General features: G+C 37.6%; 3 protein-coding genes across 4 annotated transcripts; all 3 read left to right on the forward strand.

Moving 5' to 3' along the window:
* The first annotated feature begins 1944 nt into the window (after positions 1–1944).
* Positions 1945–6239, forward strand: LOC146328122 (uncharacterized). The gene is made up of 7 exons (XM_084716351.1): positions 1945–2106; positions 2372–2481; positions 4296–4804; positions 4889–4969; positions 5061–5177; positions 5498–5644; positions 5730–6239. Exons 1-7 carry the CDS (start codon positions 2063–2065, stop codon positions 5895–5897), a joined length of 1176 nt encoding a protein of 391 aa, XP_084572477.1. The 5' UTR covers positions 1945–2062; the 3' UTR covers positions 5898–6239.
* A 688-nt stretch (positions 6240–6927) lies between these two features.
* On the forward strand, positions 6928–11534 carry chchd2 (coiled-coil-helix-coiled-coil-helix domain containing 2). Its single transcript, XM_084716978.1, has 4 exons — positions 6928–7092; positions 8995–9253; positions 10450–10633; positions 11140–11534. The coding sequence occupies exons 1-4, from the start codon at positions 7043–7045 to the stop codon at positions 11148–11150; spliced, it is 504 nt and encodes a 167-aa protein (XP_084573104.1). The 5' UTR covers positions 6928–7042; the 3' UTR covers positions 11151–11534.
* Positions 11535–13151: 1617 nt separating this feature from the next.
* phkg1a (phosphorylase kinase, gamma 1a (muscle)) lies at positions 13152–21658 on the forward strand. 2 transcript variants are annotated; one of them, XM_084716980.1, is made up of 10 exons: positions 13152–13341; positions 14550–14702; positions 16648–16826; positions 17872–17926; positions 18013–18078; positions 18176–18339; positions 19839–19929; positions 20143–20296; positions 20401–20526; positions 21045–21658. In XM_084716980.1, the coding sequence occupies exons 2-10, from the start codon at positions 14620–14622 to the stop codon at positions 21309–21311; spliced, it is 1185 nt and encodes a 394-aa protein (XP_084573106.1). In that variant the 5' UTR covers positions 13152–13341; positions 14550–14619; the 3' UTR covers positions 21312–21658. The 2 variants fall into 2 exon arrangements, with proteins under 2 accessions (XP_084573106.1, XP_084573105.1); XM_084716979.1 differs by having other exon boundaries at positions 13153–13355.
* Positions 21659–21780: the final 122 nt, after the last annotated feature.

A 21780-nucleotide genomic window follows, 5' to 3' on the forward strand; every position in this document is an offset into this window, starting at 1 on the left:
AGCTACACCCGAGCCAACTGGCAACCACAAAAGCCTTGTTGATGTTTGAAATCAAAGAATCAAGTGCTGACAACGATAATATACTGTATATATAACACTCTGTGTGCACCAGCAGCTCCGCTGAAGTAAACTTTAGCTGCATCAGCAGGACCTGTGATGGTGTTGAGAGTGCTGACTGTGTCGAATTATGCTCAGAGTATAAAGGACCCATAAATATTAAAGATACTGATCATAATGAAGATGAGGTGAATATTATAGCAGAGCCAATACATGCTGAGTGACACCATATATCATGATTTTCTTAGTCAGGAAAAATCACCTTCAGTAAGTTACATCCACCCCTGAGCAGAGGATGTGAGCTGCTGTATATGCATCCTCAGAGAGTTTGTGTTTGGCTACAACTACTAAATTCAGTTTGAGAGCTGTTTTATGGATGCATTCAAAGTGAGCAGTGATACAATTTTATTTAAATAAAATTAACAGTAAAATATATTTACATGTTTCCTAACTAAAAGACTCCAATATGTAGAGTTGCTCCTGAAAATTATAAATGACATTCTTTTGTAGTATTATTATCATCTTCATCTTATTTTACCTATTTTTATCAGTCTTACTTTATATTACTTATGGAGTTATATCACAGTTTTTATGTTCATCCTGTATCTTTCTTAGGTGAACCACTTGGTGCATGTAATTTCCTCACTGTAAAGCACTTTGAGCTGGATTCTTGTATGACAGATGCTATACAAAAAGTTTGTTGTCACATTATTATTCTTGAGGTGGCACTTATTTTAACAAATTTTTTTTACAGACCTTCATATCTAATGAGTCGGTCATTTTATGTGTGTAAAACCTTCAAAGTAACAAGTAACTAAAGCTCTCAGATAAATGTAGTTTTCCCTTTTGAAATGCAGTGACTCAGCAGTATTAAGCATAAAGTGGAAATTGGCAAGTGGTACAAGCATCTGAAATCAAACTGCACTTAAATATATTTGGTTTTACTTTTTGCATAGTAACAAATATCAACAGTCCATCCCAGACCTCTAGTGGCTCCTAGTGGAGAAAAATGTAAAACACATCACTTCATTTCTGTCAGGAATAATTTGTTCCTCTTAAGGAGAGATGTGACAGTAAAGTAAAGTAAAATAAAGTTTAAAAAATGATTATTATTACTACTATGACAGCTACTACTTCTACTACTACTTTGGTGACAATCAAACCTAAAAAACTGAAATGGCTTTAGATTGTGTAAACAGGTGCTAAATTATATTACATAATTATTTAAATTTTTATAATTGCTATATATACATTTTCCTATTTAGGTTATTTATGTAAAGTCTTTTATAATTATACTTCATGTTTTGTTTAAATTATTTCTTTAACTTTTTTAAACAGGTGGAAATGTAGAGTATATTGTATAAACCACATTTTCTTTTCATTTAGATATTTCTGAAATTTTAAAAAACTTTTTGTCTCGTATTTATTTTATAGCTCAGTGTTATTTGAATTATTTCCTGTTACTATCACAAACTACACACTAAATTCAGCTTCTGAAAGCATGTGAAACTTTTCTCTATATTATATCATTGTTAGGTGCTTTATTTCATATTTATCTATGCATGATTTTAGTTGTTTGATTTTATTTGCATAACTGCAGTCCTGAAATATCTTAATCCCGGTTCAACCATGTAAAGCACTTTAACTTTGTTTTGAAACTGCTGTTTAAATGAATTAAATACACTTACAACATATTTTTACATTATTATTATTATTTTCTTTTTTGTATTTAATTAATGGCTCACTGTTATTTGAAACATTTTTGTGTAGTACCAAGGAAACTAAAAAAAACTTGTTTTCCTCTTCCTCTTTTTTGTTCGTGGTTATAAAGAAGTAATGTCTGTACACACTCCGGCCAGCAGGTGGCGGTGTGTCACCGACCATTACACACCGTGAGAAGAGGAAGCACCCTCTGAACACACGGTTGAACTTCATCAGTTGAGTGGAGCTGACTTACTGTAACACATATAGTTTTATATAGTTGTAGTTTAGCAGTGTAGTGACAATGGAGAGGAGTGCAGGGACAGTTTCAGCGATTAAAGCTTTAGGGTAAGTAACATTTGACTGACGTAACGTTGTTGTTTACTGCGTTTAGTCACCTACTTTTATTTGTTGTTATAAGCTAATGTTAGTCATAAAATGCTAGTTTGGATTCATAAGCTCTTCAGTGACTCAGCATATAGCTAAATATGTCATGTTTTCATGTCAGTATTCTGGTTTGTCCTGTATGTCAGGACAGTTGCTGCATTATATGCTTGTGGTTGCTAAGCTGTTGCAGGTGTGATTTCACCTGTCCTGTTCACTTCCTGCTCAGGTACCCTGCAGGTGGCTCCTGTCTGTCAGGGTGTAAATGTGATGAACTGCCCTGTCCACTGCTCACCTGGCTGACTGCACAGCTCAGGACTGTCTGTCCAGACCTACAAGGTGTCTGTTATGAACATCTGTCTGTCTGTTATAAAGTGTTTCTCTGTAGTGTTTGATGCAGTAAACTAGAGTCCAGTCTGCTCGTACATACAGTAGAATAATATGCAGATCTGTTCATTACTGTGTTTTTAGTAGTGTACAGTATAATTTATATCTATGATGTGTTTTTGTTGTTCTCCTCTTTGGGAGCATAGTGGCTGTGTATTGTTTTTGTTTGTTTGTTTTTCTTAAATTGTTGACAAATTAAGATAGAAATGTATTAATTACTAAGGAGATATTTATGCCAAAGATACAGTATACAGAATACAGTATATAAATAGTGAAATTAGAGCTGGGTGATATGGATGAAATCAAATATTTACAATATTTTTGCTCAAATACCTTGATATTATATTGCAACAATATTGTAGGGATGATATTTGTACTTTCATTAAATATTAATACAATGAGATTTTTGATAAATAAGCATCATATCTATGTCAAAATATCGAAACATCAATATAAACAATATAATATAATATAATATATATCAATATATACAGTAAGGTTGGCCAATATCTACTGAATTGGCATATGCCGATGTCCATAAGGAAAACATTGTGATCGACAATGATATTGTTTTTATATACTTTCTTTTATGCCTTTGAAAAAATCAAAAATCTTAAGCCCAACAATTTAAGGATTTTTAAGGTCAGTGACTCTTATAGTCTGTTTTTTGTTGTTGACTTTAACCTTGGCTTTATTGTCCCCAAGGAGAAATTCCTTTCCACAACACTGTACACATGAGATAACAAACAACACACAGTAACAGAATATAATGGATAACAGAACACCTTCAGACAGGTTCAGGCCTGTTATTGAAGACTGCTGTGGCTGCAGAGATCAGGCTTCTCCCAAAGAGAGTCCTTTTGCACATCTGTGCTCTATACCTGCACCCAGAGGACAGAGGGGTGAGATGATGAATGAGTGTCCCATGCTGTTATTATTGTTTGACAGATAAGGATCCCCAAACTGTGCCCTCAATATATACAAATGCAGTATATACAGTATATATAGAGCTGACAAATGCACTTGCGTTCATTTGGACAAAGTATGTCATGGTGATGCTGTTTTGAAATGTGTATTTCATTTCTGTACCACAGTTTCTTATTACTCATTGGGCAACATGTCCTGCACATGGATACCAATATATCTGCTAATATCAGCTGACACATCAATCTACCTGTAACAGAAAATAGAAAAAAATATATGCATGTCCTGCTAAAGGAGATTCCAATTATAAATGGGGCTATTACACTGTACGAATGAAAGTGCAAGTTGTCCTGTGCTATATTATAAAATAAGATAAACTTTCTTGATCCCTTACTTGGGAAATTCACTCGTTTCAACAGCTCAAGGATCAAAAGTACAGGTGGAAAAAGAGTGAGCAATAAATAGAAATACAAATAAAATGAAAATAGAATAAAATATATATATAAAAAATCAAACTATAATATATAAACCTGTCATTTATACAGATATATGATATATAATGATAAAGGATGACTGCACACGTTGTAAATTACACCGTTTTTGGCATTATACTAAGATTATTTTTTTTAATTAAGTAATATATTATTGCCCTATAAAATGGATAATTGGACAGAGATTTGGTTGCACGCATTATAAGAAATGTTAAAAAACTTTGCAGAGTTGTTGTATTTTCTTTATGGTATTTTTTTACTGTACTTGTTACTGCATGAATTTTAATATAAATCACATTAGGAAATATTCTCTAGATAAAATTGTCCTCTCTTTCTCTTGTTTTTTTTCAGACTCAAACAGGACAGGTGACGTGTTGCTGGTGGGAGAGCTGAGAGATTTACTGTCAGACATGTTCTGCCCCCTCACTGTGCTGACCTCAGAGGTGATGGGACCGTCCATCCTCAACAAAGTTACTGGTGAGAAAAAGTCCACTGGGTTCTGTTGTAGAGTTGTGTTTAAGGTAATGGAACCCATGGCTTTCTACATTTACTGGCAGTTTTTTGAACAATGGTTATATATAAAAGTCTTGTTCGATCCTTTAGAGTTCCTCGTATCAGAATTACAAGCAGCTCGGATAACCAAGCATAAAGAACTGCATCCTGAGGAAAAGACAACAGAGGAGAAGTCTGAAAAAGAAAAAGAGCAGCGAGTTGAAGATCACAGCCATGAACTCACTGTGGAAGATGAAGATGGTGATGTTTCTGAGCAAAGGGAGGCGGAGATGCAGGCAGAATGGATATTACTGCTGCGTGCTCTGGACATGGACGCCTCCTCTCAGTTTACAGATGTGTTGAGTGAGGTGAGTCTATTATTTGAGAGACTGAACTGCGTATAAATCTTGACTCCAAACTGATTGGAATTTTAAAATGTAATTTTAATGCAGGTGGAGTCGAGGCTCGCTCGCCTACCCTGTGGAGACATGACAAACCCACTTCTTAATGCCAGCCTCAGCACAGAGCAGTGGGTATGTTGTCAGGCCTGTTACCAGTCCATTATACATCATACGCAACTCTGTAAGATGAACATTTCAACCTTTTGTCATTTCTGTTTGTCAGACACAAGTTAAGAAGATCAATCAGGTTCTGTCAGAGGATTATCAGTGTCGAAGACAGATGATGATCAAACGCTTCCAGGTTACACTAGAATCATTTGCATGGGGAGAAAAACAAAAGGTAGGCATCTATTTGAGCTCACTCACTTTAACAACATTGAAAGACAAGTTGATCATCTAGTTGTTAGGTTTTATTCAGGGTCTTCTGCCCTCACTGTGTGTGTAAGGGCACAGTGTGGCTAAAAGTTTCATAAAGCATTCATCAATAATTGCTGCTGGCTACTTTTTTGTCAAGTGACTCCTTCGGTACTCGTTTCATTGTCTTAGGTCCTGTCAAAATATTCGTCTTGCTGCTGCAGGTGATCTGGGGACACAGCAGAGACATCACTGTGCATCATGCTAAAAACAAACATCTCGGTTCAATCCGTCTTTTATTTCCAGGAACGCAGTGAAGCGCTAGCCTCAGTGCCTCCTCTGTCATCCCTCACTGGCTCCTCCCGAGTTTCCCCGTCTCTTCTGATTGCAGCCAGAGAGGATCAGTCCTTCATCGAGCCAGTCAAGGCTGGAACAAGCACCCCCGTCTACAAGGTACAACTGATACAACAGTTATGGTATGGTTGTGGTTCTGAACGAAGATATCTGGTGGTTTCTAAATTTTCTTTGGTCTCACTAGACGCTGATGGGCAGTGTACCAGACAGAGGAGGACGACCAGGGGAAATCGAGCCACCTATGCCAGCGTGGGAAGACCGAAGATCGAAAGGACACAGATCAGGACGAGGAGGTGGACACCATCATCGACACAGATTTTCAGATAAAAAGAAAAAAGGGAAAAGAGAGTAACATGTCTTTCTCTTTGGCTTTACTGCTTAATTTGAAAAAAGAAAAGAAAAAAAAGCAATTAATTTTCTTTATTTAAATCCTTATAAATCTTTTGAAAATATGGCTACATATGATATAATTTTATGCTCATAAGTGTGTGTATATAATTCTTGGTTGTGCAGTCAGGTATGTTTATGCACTACTGTACATTTATAAAAAAGCTTGTCAGTGCTATAATATACTGGTAAATGACTGGATATTTTTGTTTGAAACAGAAGAGGAAAATAATTTTTGGCTTTGCACATTTATATATAGGTTTGTTTACTCAAGATTAAACCTATTAAACTCAGAAATGAATTGTTACTTTGTGTCATTTAATGTGCAGTGTTAGTCATGCTTTCATGCTTAACACAGCCTAGCAATGCCTGTTTGCTTGTTACCAAGCAGCCTCAAATATATGTTAAATAATAATCATATCATCAATATAAATAAAACAAAAAAGAGAGTTTCATGAAACTCACAAAAACATTTGGCATACTTATTCTGTATTGTTTAAATTTAATTTTTAAAAGAAACATTATGTACATTAACAGTATGTACACAAAAAACTGCCTATACCAGGAGTACATATTAAGTTACATGTATCTTCTGTCTATAAGAAATGTGTCTAACACCTGATTAGTTTTAATTGCCATCTTATTCTTAAGAGCCCTTGACATGAGTCCACATTGATGCAAAAGATGGGTATGGTTTAAAGACTGTCCATCTCTTCTTTTGATAACAGGACTTGCCCAGTAATTAAATTGACTGTACAAAAAGCACAATATGTTTATCCTTCTCCTTACCTTCAACACATAAAAATGTATTGATCTTGCAGATAAAATGCACAGTTTTCTTTCTTATATAATGCTGAAAATCCACCCAAAAATATTCTGTTATATACGGTATATATATAATGTAATGTCATATGACAGTTTTTCTTCAACTTCACTGAGGTAAACGTCATTCCGTCATACCGGAAGTTAGCCGGGAGACAAATGATGTAACACAGAGAAAGTTCCGGATTAGCCAAAGGTCGACACATAACTGAGCGAGTGTAACGTTACTCAGTATCGTCTCTGTCTTTTATCAGCCGTCAGACTCGCTTATATACTAATATTTTAAAGATGCCCCGAGGAAGCAGAAGCAGGACATCCAGGATGCCCCCGCCAGCCAGGTAACGTTTATATTTAATATTAAATGTTTTAGGTTAGTTTAAAGTTGTGAGGATGGTGTGGAGGCTAATGCCGCAGCTAGCAAAGCGTTACAGTTACGTAGCATGTGTTAGCCAGTGTTTGTCAGAGATATTATCTATAAGTGGACGCTATAATTAACTTATGATGAATTTATTTGTTTACCTGAATATCTTTCCTTTGTAGAAAACTGCGTTTGCTTGAATGTCATTGATTTTAATAAGTGAAGGTCATATTGTGTTATCTGTGTCATGGTCTTCATGGTTTAAGGCATCATATCGTCAAAAGTAAACCTTTTAAAACTGTGAGGTTACATCAAACCACAGGCAGCTCGGATCTGTTTCCCTTGAACTTGCAGATAAATTGAGTAGAACATTTTTGAAATAGTCTGTGTTCTGTCTTATTACATGGACAGTTAATACTTCTAACTGATTTGTCAACATATCTCCATTATTAAATAAGGACTTTTCTGATATGGGACCACGTTAGCAACATCTAATTTAGGTATTATTATTACACGAATGCTGCGGACTTTACTGGATACTAATAGTGCAACATATTGTAATATGTATCACTGGCTCTGATGCCAGACTGTCCAGAGGAAACCTCATATCCATGACCTGAAGTGGCCCCGTCTGTAAGGGCCACGTTCAGTTTTCACACTGAGCTGCTGGAGCACACTTATTTGCTACTGTTTTATCACCATTTCACATTTTATTAGCTTTTATTTGAAATTCAGAGGTTTTCTAACAGTGCTTGTCCCGATTAAGGTCTAAAGACAGAAAGTTTGATTATTGATTACTTGCATATGCCCTCTTTTCTCAAGACTTGATCATTGTGTTTTTTTGAAGCTTTGCATTGGCAGTTAACTGTCATACTTTAATATTGTGTAAGGAAGTTAGAATATAAGCTTTTTTTGAAAAAAAAAAATAAAAATTATACCAAAGCATGTTCACACTGCAGGCAAAAGTGTCCCAAATGTGACTCAGATCAGATTTTTTTTTCATGATGGTGTAAACATCACAAATGACATGGAATCTGATCTTTTCAAATCTGATTTTCTGTCGTCTGAAATCAGATGCAGGTCTGATTTTTTTGTTTGTTTGTTTTTTTCCCAGTGTGACCTCAGTGTCAACAATCATGTCAGAATTCATGTGGATTTTTTTGTTTTTGTTTTCCTTAAGCGTCTCTTCGTAAGATTCTTGTGGAGACGGGCTAACAGATGCAGCTGGATGAAATCTTCATCTGAAGCTATTTGCTGACTTCTACTGTGCATCAAATTTTAAATGAAACAGAAAAGTCTGACTTCAATGTCCTCCATATTTACATTCATGCAACAGTGTGCTGTATATGAAATATTTATTATTGTTCTTTTGCACATGCATGTCAGCTCAAGGCCATGACCAGTTAAAAAAAACTGATCTGAGCAATAAATCATAATCGAACACTGAGGCTTGAGTGCAGCCATAGTGTTCAGGGCTAGACAACAGACAAAAACAAATATCACTGTATTTTTATCAATACTCTATTAATATTACAGCAATATTGCAGAGATGACTAGAGTAGTGCTTTCACAAGATATTAAAACAATGAAATGTTTAATAAATAATCATCAGAAATGTGGATATAATGAATGAGTGGGTAAATGCAAATAATACAATAGCTAGAACAGTCTGATAAGTTCAGAAAATTTACTTTACTGTAATGCAGCCTTTAAAACCAAAAAAATACAACTTGTACCACATCACGGTACGATGATATCCAAAATCTAATATCATAACTAGTGTAATATCACAATATCGATATATCTGTATGTTGTCAGTCCTAAAAATGTCAGTTGTTGATTTTACTGAGATTGCACTTATAAAATGACTGTCTCTTTACAGCCGGGCACCACCCTCACCACCACCTATGGCCAGGGCTGCACCACCCCCCTCTTATGCCCCGGCTCCAATGCAGGCTCCTCCATCAGCCGTGGGCACTCCAGCTGCACCCCCCAGGCAGCCTGGTATGTTTGCCCAGATGGCGTCTACAGCTGCTGGAGTGGCAGTAGGCTCTGCAGTAGGACACACCATCGGCCACGCCATGACTGGAGGCTTTAGTGGAGGACACTCAGAGCCTGCCAGGCCTGACGTCACCTATCAGGTAAATAAATAAACTGAGGTTTAGCTGGTCATAGGACTGGAAGAGCATGAGGACAGATTAGTGTGTCTGACCTACAGTCGGTAGGACAGCAGTAACCAAAAAACAGGCCTGTGTGTTTACTGATGAAACATACATTACATTTGCTGTAATCCACAGACAAGTGGGTGTGATTATATGTATATAGTAAACAATAACCAGTTTAAGGCAATACCATAATTATTTTCAACTATAAATGTAAACACCTTGACTAGAATGTCTTCCTTTAACCAGATTCATTGATTGATCAGAGATTGCTTTTGCTCTGGGTTTGTTGGTGTTTTTATCATGTCAGTGTATTCATGCTCAGAAGCACACGAAAGCGACTGGTTGAAAGTAGGCATGTTTATAATAACAGAGACATGGCAAGACATGGAGGAAGAATAGATTTTCTTAAGATGGTGAAACAGGGTTTCTGTCATAACTAAACTAAAATGGCAAGCAGTTAACTTAGTGCAATGGAGTTATTTAATTTATTGACCTAAGAAGTACCAGTGAAGTTCCTCTCATAAAATATTAGCTCATAGGCAAACAACTAAATTTGGGTTGTGGGTAGAGCTTGACTGACATTTTTAATCAGGGCTGAGAACAATTATTAGTAGGCTAATCAAGGAAACCGATATTTGAAGCCAATATATATTTGCTGTAAATTGAAAATCTTGCCAACATTTAGAATGACAACCAACACAAAGCTTGGTTGAAATGCCTTTTAATTGTATGTTTAATTAAATAGAACACAAAAAGTACAGGGAGCTGCTAGCAGCATTTCTTGACATTTACAGAAAACCTCAATAAGTAAATGAGCTTTATAGTTTTAGTACAACATAAATTTGTACTGGAATGCTCACAGATTCCAGTGATTCCAGTTATCATGAAAATATCATATATGAAAAGTATCAGATGTCAGATCTTATTTGTCTGTATTTAATAATAATTTTAAAGAAATCATAATCACAAAGCTTAATCATATATCATAAATGACATGTGAGACATCTTGACTCTTGCATAAATGTACAAATGATTCATTTTTACACAGACAAAAATCAGATTTGGGGTACAACCTGCAGTTGTTCCTCTTCACTAACATGAACTTACTTTTAAAATACCACACGTACAGTAAAGCTGAGTGATCCCATCATCTTCTGTCTTGTGTCTTGTAGGAGCCGTACCAAGCCCAGCCCATGTATCAGCAGCCACAGTCCATGTACCAGCAGGAGGCCCCTCAGCAGCAGCAGGCCTGCTCCTACGAGCTCAAACAGTTCATCGAATGTGCCCAAAACCAGAGCGACCTCAAACTCTGTGAGGGCTTCAGTGAGGTGCTCAAACAGTGCAAGTTCGCTAACGGTGAGTGAAAAATGTAACACAAGAAATGTGTCTGGCCATTTGTGTGAAATAAGATTACATAAGGATCTATAGCTTGTTAAAAGGTTTGTCTGACAGGCCAGCAGTGCCATGTTGGACCACTAATGTATGTTTTTGTTTTTGAAAGACACAATGTAGTTTTATCCTTGCTCTCATTATATATCAAATCAGTCCATTCTCTCTGCAGTCTTGTTTTTGCCGTTCTTGTTACACTTGATTTAACACTGTAAAATAATGAGGCTTTGCATAAACACTTAGTCATCCAGACGTCATAACCAAATGACTTTGCACTGAGCACGTCATGGATCTGATGTAATGTGTTGCAGTACCCAGTATAACCTCAAGGTGGAGTAGTTTTAACATATTTCTGAATGTTATATATAACCATTTTTTTCTTTTTGCACTGTAGTTTTCAGATACTAATAAACTATTATTATTAATGATGGGAAGTATGAAGGTTGTCTAATGAAATTTTCTTTTCTCTACAGGTCTGTCATGAGACTGAGACAAAAACCTGGAGAGTGAGGAGCCACACAAACTGAAATAATCAACCATACTGAATACCAACAGTGTGTAGTTCAATAAACAGATCAATAAACATGCTTTTATTTCATTCTCAGGACAGTGCTGCAGAGTTTGTAATAATAGTCTTATAAATAATGTTTATATATTTTGGTGTTGCATGCTTTGAGTTGATTTCAGTTGTTTTTCATTAGTAATTTTAATTTAAAGTTCCTCCTAATGATTTTGAGCAGATGAACTGCATTTGTAGATCAGGGTAACTTGTAAAACCACCAGCTGCCACCGTCTGGATTATGGGTGTCTACAGTTTGTTTGAAACAAGTTGAGGTTTAAAAATAATAAAGCACTTGGATCATAACAACTGTGGGAGGAGTGATGATTTATGTTTGTGCCCGTTCAATCATACCACATATTATATTATTATGGAAGTCCATTTCTACCACTATGCGTTTAAAAAACAAGAGACCCTGTAAGACATTATAATCGTTCTCAAAATAATGACTTATCTCAAAATACTACCCCAATTCCAAAGGAAGCTGGGACATTGTGTCAGATGTAAATAAAAAGAGACTGCAATGAACTGTAATTACTTTTTGCCCTATATTCAGTTAAATCCAGTACAAAGATAAGGTGTTTAATGTTCAAAATGATTAGCTTTATTCTTAATTGTAAAGATGCACTCATTATGAATTTAATGCCTGTAACACATTCCAAAAAAGTTGGGACAAGGGCATGTTTACCACTGTGATACATCACCTTTTCTTTTAACAACACTCAGTAAGTGTTTGGGAACTGCAGACACTAAGAGTTGAAGTTTTGAAAGTGAAAGTCCTTCTAATTCTTGCTTGATCTACGACTCAAGTTGCTCAACAGTCCGGGGTCTCCGTTGTCGTATTTTGGGCTTCATAAGGCACCACCAGTTTTTAATGGGAGACACTTTCTTACTACGAAGCCACGATGTTGTAACACGTGCTGAATGTAGTGTGGCACTGTCTCGCTGAAATGTACAGGTGCATCCCTGAGGCCCAGTTCATCTTAGATGAGCTCAGGCCCAGATGAGTTGGTGGTGTTTCTTGATGTTGTTGATATACAGTTTTCACTTTCCATGGCAGAATCTTAACTTGCATTTGAAAATGCGGCTACAAACTGTGTATTCCAACAAGGGTTTACCAGTGTTTTCCCGAGCCCATGTGGTAATATCATTTTTACAATCATGTTGATTTTTAATGCAGTGCTGCCTGAGATCAAATGTCACTAGCAGTCAATGTTGGTTTTCAGTCTTGCCCATAATGTGCAGAGATTTGTCTGGATTCTCTGAATCTTTTAATGATATTATGAGTGTAGATGGTAAAATCCCTAAATGCTTTGATGGGAGACGTTGTACTTAAACTGTTGGACTATTTGCGAGGATGCCCCTTTATACCCAACCATGATATGTTCACCTGTTACCAGCTAACGTGTTTACATGTTCAATGTTCCAAACATGAGTGTATATTTACAAAAGCAGTTAAGTTTATCAGTCTGAACATTAATTATCTTGTCTTTGTACTGTATTCAGTTCAATATATAGTTTGCATTATTTTTTTATTTGCATTTTTAAACTGTTTCTCAACTTTTTTTTCCTTTAAGGTTGTAAAGAGAACATTTTTCAAAATAATGAATGAGTAATTTTTTGAGTTACTTGAGTTACATTGGCAGAAATTGGCTTCCATGAATTATACTCTTAAAGAAACATTTCTATTCTTGTGTTCAGCCTCTGTAATTAGAATTTAACAGCTACAGAGCAGAGATAGACAGCGGAGGGCTCCAGCACCTGTCCTGTCACTCCTGCAGTCTCGGTGTAAAAAACCCATGAGTTGAATGTTGCATGTGAAATAATGTTGGTCATGTAGAGCAGGAGTGTCTCTGTGAATGTCTCGGGCAGGGCGAGGACAGGAGCTGCAGGGTGTTATTTCATGGATCTGGTTTTTGTGCGGACACGCGTTCAGAGTCCTGCTGCTGCTGCTGTAGAAGCAACAACTTATTTTTGGCATCTGACATTAAAGCTCAACCTTTGCAATGGCAGCGGCCCCTCGACGCTGCACAGGCACCGGGGTTTGACTGGACCGCTTTGTTTCGTCCTCTGCTCAGTATTAATGATGGATACCCTTTAATACTGGCACTGAACGGTACGGGACACACGGTGAGCGACCCAGCGTTTGTTTTTCTTTAAAGTATTTCTTAAATGGAGCCTGCAAAAGGTCAGATAGTGACAGGATGAGAGGCAGATCCAGTTCTCTCACTGAGGCATGCAGCTGTATTAGTCTACACCCCGTGATATGTCGGCTATGACATTAAGTTCAGGACGAGAACTTTTACTTTGTTCTCTTATTAGATCCTGTTTCAAGCTGCATTCATGAGGCTAACATTGTATTGTTGTTGCTGTAGTTTTACACAAACCTTGTGAAAGTGGCGGTTCCCATAAAGGCGTCTGTCTACACTGGAAAACAGAATCAAACGCACTTAAACATTTCATTTTAAGGATGAGATAAATGTGCGTGAAATAAGTCACTTTAATTTAATTACAGATAGCAGGAGAGCTCCGCTGTTGCATACTTAGTACTATCTATCTTATCATACCTACGGTAGTGGAATATATGTAAGTATATTTACTCGAGTGCAAGTACTTTACTGAGACATTTGTACTGAAGTATTTCCATTTTAGGCTCCAATATACTTCTACACCAGTACATAGAATAGTCGCAATTAGTGATTATTTTCATTATCAATTAGTTTGCCATTTATATTCTCAATTACTATTAACAGTAAATAAATAATTTTAAAAAATGCACATAACAATATATCAGACTCCAAAATATTCCATTTTCAACAGTATAAACAGTCAAGCAGCAGGTCCTCACATGTCATTGTTTTGCTAATTGTCTGTTTTTGTCTGTGCTTATATTCTTTTGTACCATATGTTTTCTCTGTGTTTTTATATTATCTAATTGTTTCACTATTTGTGCTTATGTACTTTAGTATGTTTCTTTGATTTATTTTTTCTATGCCATCAACCTGCCAGGGACTGTAGATCAAAATTAGTCTGTATGGCTAAATCAAGTGTTCATGTTAGTTAATGGTGTTAATTAATGTGCGTTGTCCTTCTTAAATAAACACTTGAGAAGCTTCAACCAGCAAAATCCTGGAATTTGTGCATAAAATAACAAACACTGATTATAATATTCACTGACTAATTTTCTGTCTGTCTAACTGATCAATCAGTTTTTCATATTAAATCAGATTAACCATGACCTGTTACAACAAAATGCTGTTTTCACATAAATGCATCACCAGTGACCATAATTAATGTAACATACAACAATATAAACCGTGACAGGTAACCTGTTGTGAGCTGTAAGAGGAGAGCAGTTGTGTAGCGTTGGTGGTGAATCAGCATCGCAGTCATCATGACCAAAGAGGAGGAGATCCCTGACTGGGTGGGAGCCCAAGAGTTCTACGACAAGTATGAGTCCAAGGAGATTCTGGGAAGGTATGTTTATAAAGTCCTAAATTAGCCTGCAGCAGGGGTTCCCAACCTGAGGGCCGGGACCCCCACAAGGGGTCACGAGTTTAAACCCTCTAATGTTTGCTTTACTTCTTTGGTGCTCTAAAATTATTCAAATAAAGAGAAATTGCAGAAGGTCCAAACCAGATGACATTTGTAACCTTTGATGAGAAGAATACAAATATACTGACCCTTCTTAAGTCCCGCCCCTTTTCACTCTGTACTCCAGTGATAGTTGAGCAAGCATTGTACCTTTGTCAACTTTCTCACTTCCTGTTTTTTTGTACTTTAAAAATTATATATTATTATATTATAATTATATATACCCTATGCTTGTCTATGTTAAAAGGAAAACCTTCAAATCTTAAATTAGTTCATGTTAGCAAAATGCTAGCTAACTAGCTACCTAATCTTCAACAACTATTGGCAATCTAGTTAGTTGGGTTTTGCTAACATTAGTTAGCTAGCATTTTACTTAAATAAGGTAGGTAGTTAGCTAGTTTTTTGCTAACATTAGCTAACTTAAGACAAAGTTGAACGAGGCACTGATTTTGCTCAACTGTTATTGCACAGAGCGAACAGGGGTGGGACTTACGAAGGGTCAATCACGTTGCTTCATTTTAAAGGAATAGTTTGACATCTTGGGAGAATATAGTGATTCATTTTCTTGCTGACAGTTTGATGAGAAGATTGATATGACTCTCATGTATTTTCTTTAAATATGACGCTACAGTCAGGGAGTGGTCGTCTTACTTCAGCTTAAAGAATGGAAACAAGGGAAACTGCTAGCCTGGCTCTGTCCAAAGGTAAAAACATCCACCTACCACCAGCCACTGTGAAGCTCACTAAATAACACGTGAAAGTTTGCCAGGCATCCGGTGGAGACTCCAGGAAATAAAATTTTGCTACCCATATAGAGTTTTATAGTCTTTGTGCTAAGCTAAGCTAATCAGCTTGAGGCTGTAGCTTTATGTTTAGCTGACATGTAAGTGGTTATCAGTCTTTTTATCTAATGTAAGAAATTATTACCCAAAATGTCAAACTACAACAAAAATGGTCAAAAAAGGGAAACACTGGCCCATAATATACATTATCTTTGGTTAGCATCGTAAAGAAAACACACACACGTTCACAACTTTTACCAGTATCTTACTTTTAACAGCACAATTCAATATAACAGCTCAGCACTTTAGTAATGTTTATTTGATTGAGACTTCAGTTTGAACCACGACCACTGCTGCTGTGGACAGTACGCCTACACAGAGAAGCCTGATGGTTTCCTTTAAGTTTCCCAGAAGTCCCTGAGAAAAGCTTTCCCTCTCATTGTCATTCCCCACCATCTGTCAGATGGTGGTGCTGTTACGTAAGAACACAGTGTTCAAGGAGGCAGCATTCATTAACTTCAGCATGTTTTTGGACAAAGGTTCAGTGTTGAGGCCTGCCAGTGCCCGGGATTGGACGGCGCGCTCTTAAGATTACGTAATTTCACTCACATGCAGGTCGCGAGGTCACCCGATGTGGACAGTGTGTTCAGCTGCACTAGTATTCTTCACATGGCTCAGTCCACTACACAAGCTGAGGGCACAGAGTTCGTTTAGTGTCCTCTGAAATAAATGGATTTCATCTCACAGTCTTTGACTTTATGCCCAGGCCATGTTCCATGAAGTGGATGTTTGATAAACACCAAGTTTAAGCTGCACTGAGATTAGAGTAGTTTTCAGTGTCATATATAGGATGAACATGGAAAAAACATGAGAGATGAAAGAAATATTTTGCGTATGGAAACTTTCAGTGTGACACTGAAATTCCTGACTGAGGCACACAAACATGTTTTTATTGAATCCAGCTGCACAAACGCACAAACCTCTGAAGAAATAAGTAACCTGACAAGGCTGCTGATAACAGGGTTGCTGTGTTTTCTCTTCCTCAGGGGGGTGAGCAGTGTGGTGCGTCGCTGTGTTGACAAACAGACGTCTCAGGAGTACGCGGTGAAGATCATTGACATCACCCCCTCGGACAAGATGAGTCCTCAGGAGATCGAGGAGATCAGAGAGGCGACGATAAAGGAAATCGACATCCTCAAGAAAGTCTGTGGACAAGACAACATCAGTAAGCGCATTCATCTCCCCTGACAGAGTTTAATTTAAACTGTGGTCATCAGCAGCTTCTTACTAGGACTGGGTGATATGGACAAAATCAAATATCACGATACTTTTTACCAATACTTAGAGATCAAAATGTATTGGTATTGGTATTGCAACAATGTTGGAGGGATGCCTATTGGTGTTTTCACAAACTATTAACACAATTACATTTTTTTCATAAATAATTATCAGTTATGTAGATATAATCTATATAGTGATCAAAGACAAATAATAAACAGATAGATCAGTCATAGCTGTAGATTTCAGATGCAGGGGACACGTCTCCCTCAAGATTTAGAGTATATGCATTTGTCCCCACCAAAAAAAAAAAAAAGAAATTTGCAGGACTTTTATTTTGACAAACTGCTTGAAATCGACTTATAGATGCAACAGTGCTTCCAAAAAAGGAGGTGGTGGCAGATTACAACCTCAAAAGCTATAAATGGACAGATCTGTTGATCTACAGGGGAATAAATATCTGAAAGCGATACAGAATGTCTGCTTTACTGCACTATATTCCACTATATTTTGAACTGTCACCTGGCGCCTGAATTAGTGTTTTTCTTTATTTAAATAAAGACATTTCCTTCATAAATTGATAGTGCATGAAGATCCACCAGAATGCAGGAAATTGTTTGACATTCAGATTTTTCAGGGAGACTCCAGAGCTGAGGAAGAGAAAACACAGCAACGTTGTTATCTGCAGCTTTGTCAGGTTACTTATTTCTTCAGAGGTTTGTGTATTTTTGCAGCTGGATTCACACGTGACCCTCTCCATGTTAAAATGAAACCCTGAATCTAGTCTCTTATCACTGTGTCAATGTAATATTAATATATTGCTCTGCCCTACTTCTTAAACAAAGCAAACTGTTTGTTTGTCCCTTTGTCCCACTAACCTGCTCAAGAGGTCAGTTGTGAGACTGCTGTTGACCTTTGCCTTCGAGTGACCCACTTACTATCATGTCTTGATTGAAAACTGAATGTCCCCCAAATGTGTCTCTGCTCTCCAGTACAGCTCAAAGACTGCTACGAGTCCAACGCTTTCTTTTTCCTGGTTTTTGACCTGTAAGTGTTTTTAATAGAGTTTTAATTCAAACCTCATTCCTCAAGCAAGCAGCAGCTGTTCATAAGTTGTATTTTCTCTCCCCCAGGATGAAGAGGGGAGAACTTTTTGACTACCTCACAGAGAAAGTTACTCTGAGTGAGAAAGAAACCAGGTCAGTGAGTGTGCTGTTTTATTATTTGACTATTTGCTGAGACAAAAGTGATTATTTATTCTTATTTTAAGTGGGGCTTGGCGTGTATCTGTTTTAGGAACATCATGCGTGCTCTGCTGGAGGTGATTCAGTTTCTCCACAGCCAGAACATCGTCCACAGGGACCTGAAGCCTGAGAACATCCTATTAGACGATGAGATGAACATCAAACTGACTGACTTTGGCTTCGCTGTGCAAATCGGGTCAGGACAGGGGCTCAGAGGTCAGTGAAACCAGTATTATAGTATTTTTCAGAATAAATTTAACGTCATTTCATTTTTACATCTAGATGGTCTAAACATGGCCCAAAACACACAAAGTGCTGAAATATTCAAAGCAACTGGCAATATCATGGTTATTTTAACACGAAGACAGCAGAAATTCCTAACCCAGCATGTTCAGTTGAGGATTTATAAGCGTCCCGCTCTAATACAGTTACTATGTTTACAACCTCGAGGGCAGTTACAGCAGCTGGTGGCGGTCGGCGGGGAATCTGGGTTGCACAACATGCTCTCATCTCTCTTAGCTGCACTCACAAAGGTTAAGATGCAACAGGACACTCAGATCTGTTTGCTGTGGCCACAGACACTCAGAGTGCACTGACCTTTAAAGTGCATCAGATCACTAGCAGTGGGAACTGGCAAGTGACCATAATCTGAAAGTTGCCATCAAAATGAAAAGCATGCTGGGGTGAATAATTACAATGCATTTTCTCAAATCCCTATCAAATAAACAAGTAAATAAAGTAAAGATGTTATAGATTTTATGATGCTCTAGTTAGACAGAACCCACATGAGGCTTTGGAAGGCACTTATAAGAACTGAAGTTACTGTGTTTTTAGTGGGTTAAGTAGTTTATGTAAGTCATTATGTTATTTAATAATTTGCTGAACTACTTTTGCTTGAATAAAATTTACAGAATAGCCTACAGTCATGCTTTATAGCTCATAAATTTGCATCGCATTAGACCAGGAGCTCTCACAGTGCAGCCCACAGATTAATGGTAAGGCATTTGATGCATCCTCTGAACATGACATGAAATGAATGCATTATATTTTAATCATCAGCGGTCAGTTTCAATACTTCTCTTTTCTACATTGAATACAGTATTTGGTTACTGCATCAAACTGCACCCCGCTAGCAAGCGTTTGTCAAGTTAGGAATTACTTTTAGAAAGCTACCGGTTGCATAGCAACAAGGTACCTTTTTAAGTATTGCTGGAATTGCGTTCTATTAGTTGTAGTGTTTTATATTGGTTGACAACTCTGCATTTTAATGTGGAAGCGAGCAGGAAAAGTCACCGCTGAAAAATGTTAAACACCATTATGAAACCAAACATCCTACAAGAAGCTCATGGGTTGTTTTGGAGACGAACTGACTGCATGTGCTTTCCTCGCCAAGCACTTTTATATGACCTTTTGTAATTAACTGCTACTTGAAGTGAACTGCAAAAGAGCAACGAGTGTCGCTTCATTTGCCTTCAAAGATAATTCCACAATACTTCTTCTGGAGTAATGTCACACCTGATTAAGATATTCTAGTACTCTTTCCACCCATACCCACCAGATTAAAGTGCACTCTCAGGAATGCTGACCACAAATCCTTTTTCACATTTAAAATAAACAAACAAAAACTGTTATTCTGCTGGAGTGTTAAGTGGCAAAAGTTTTTTACACTTTGTAAGAGTTTAAAGGTTCATGAGTTTGACGTGTCTGTGATGCAGAGGTGTGTGGGACCCCTGGCTACCTCGCTCCTGAGATCATCGAGTGCTCCATGGACGCAGGACATGCAGGATATGGTACAGCTGTGGACATGTGAGTGTGTGGAAACAAAAATCACACAGCACAATAGAAAATTATCTGAATGTCAGATCTACAAACAAAAGTAATTCTGCAGTAATGTGAAAACTATATTCACAGTATGCAATCATGTACATTACGTACATTATCCTGTATATGGCTTTCCACATTTGTACACACTATTAAGACACTTTGTAAGCTTGATTTTCCTCTGGTTTGTGCCTGCAGATGGAGTTCAGGGGTGATCATGTACACACTGCTTGCAGGCTCTCCACCCTTCTGGCACAGGAAACAGATGCTGATGCTGCGCATGATCCTGGCCGGGAACTACGACTTTTCGTCTCCAGAATGGGAGGACCGCTCAGACACTGTGAAAGATTTGGTAGGCTGGTTTTAAGTATTGAAGTCACTATAGTGACATAATTATTGACAACAGAGGTTTTAATGACACAAGAATTAATCAAACTCTCCATGTGGTGCTGTCAGATCTCCAGGATGCTGGTGGTGGATCCAAAGCAGCGATTCACAGCCACCGATGTTCTCAACCACTCGTTCTTCTCACAGTATGTGGTGAATGAAGTACGACAGTTTAGTCCATACCGGCGCTTCAAGGTGAGATGTTTTTATGTGACTAAAGTCAATCAAATTCTTGATTATATTCACATACACACAGTAGCACGCCATAAATGTTTTGATTTCCTTCCTACCAATGTGAGAGAGATTCTACTGTTAAATCTTTTCAGGTAAATTTTCAAAAAAAATAATTTCATTGTACGCTTACATGAATATAAACAAAGGGTTGGCTGGAAAGTAGAACATGAAACCCCAAAACTCATGTCTCTGTGTTCTTGAGTTGGATGAAGCCAGCCAAAACTAATAGGAGGGTAAGAAAGATTGTCCATCAAACACAATTTTAGACACCCACACAGTCCTGAGAAGTCCGGGAAAACAAGTAAAAGCTCCTGTGTGGGTGGAACACAAATGTGTAGAAGGTCTTAAATGTGCCAAAAAACAATCATAGTTATGGCCATGACTTAGATTTAATTTCACTGTACACATTCCCTGTATCCACTTCTACTTTTACCCTCAATACACACACCATTGAATTTTTCCTAAACTGTCTCGTTCAGGTCATTTGCATGACTGTTCTCGCCACAATGAGAATCTACTGCAACTACCGCCGTGCCAAGCCCGTCACCAAGGAGGTGATCAAGAGTGACCCGTATGCTGTCAAGCCCATCCGCAAGCTCATCGATGCGTGTGCATTCAAGATCTACGGCCACTGGGTCAAAAAGGGCCAGGCTCAGAACAGAGCAGCACTTTTTGAGAACACTCCCAAAGCCATCCTGCTGTCGATCACCGCCGAGGCTGATGACCCGGTCCACCACATCTGGTAATAATGAGCACTTCAGGACAGATGTGCAGGAGCTTAATGGGGAGCCACTTCTACTGAGTCTGTCCTTTTCTACCTTTCTCCATTGTATAAAAGAAATGAACTGGTAAAACCTAAGCCCATACTACCAGACAACGTTAATTTAAGTTTGTCTTTAATGTGGAGAGCACGCTTTATTTGTGAATTTTGAAGTACAGCATTTGTTACTACAGTGGGATTGATTTACCTCAACAGCTGCCAAGTGTGCCACTGTTCAACGCTGTTTTCTGTGCTTAATGTAGTTTAAAGTGACTGAGAAAACAAGAGATTTACTGGTAAAATGCCATTTTAGAAACATTTAATTTCAAGTGAACCTCTGAAAATGTAGTTATTCTGTCTTTCATGCCCCTTCAAAGAGAACGGAGCAGGCAGCCACCATATTGTTATCAGAGATGGATTTTTTTTAAACATCATGCTACAATCTGTATCTAATA

Source organism: Lutjanus erythropterus, chromosome 4 (assembly GCF_056507025.1).
Source record: "Lutjanus erythropterus isolate fLutEry1 chromosome 4, fLutEry1.hap2, whole genome shotgun sequence".
NCBI lineage: Eukaryota > Metazoa > Chordata > Actinopteri > Lutjaniformes > Lutjanidae > Lutjanus > Lutjanus erythropterus.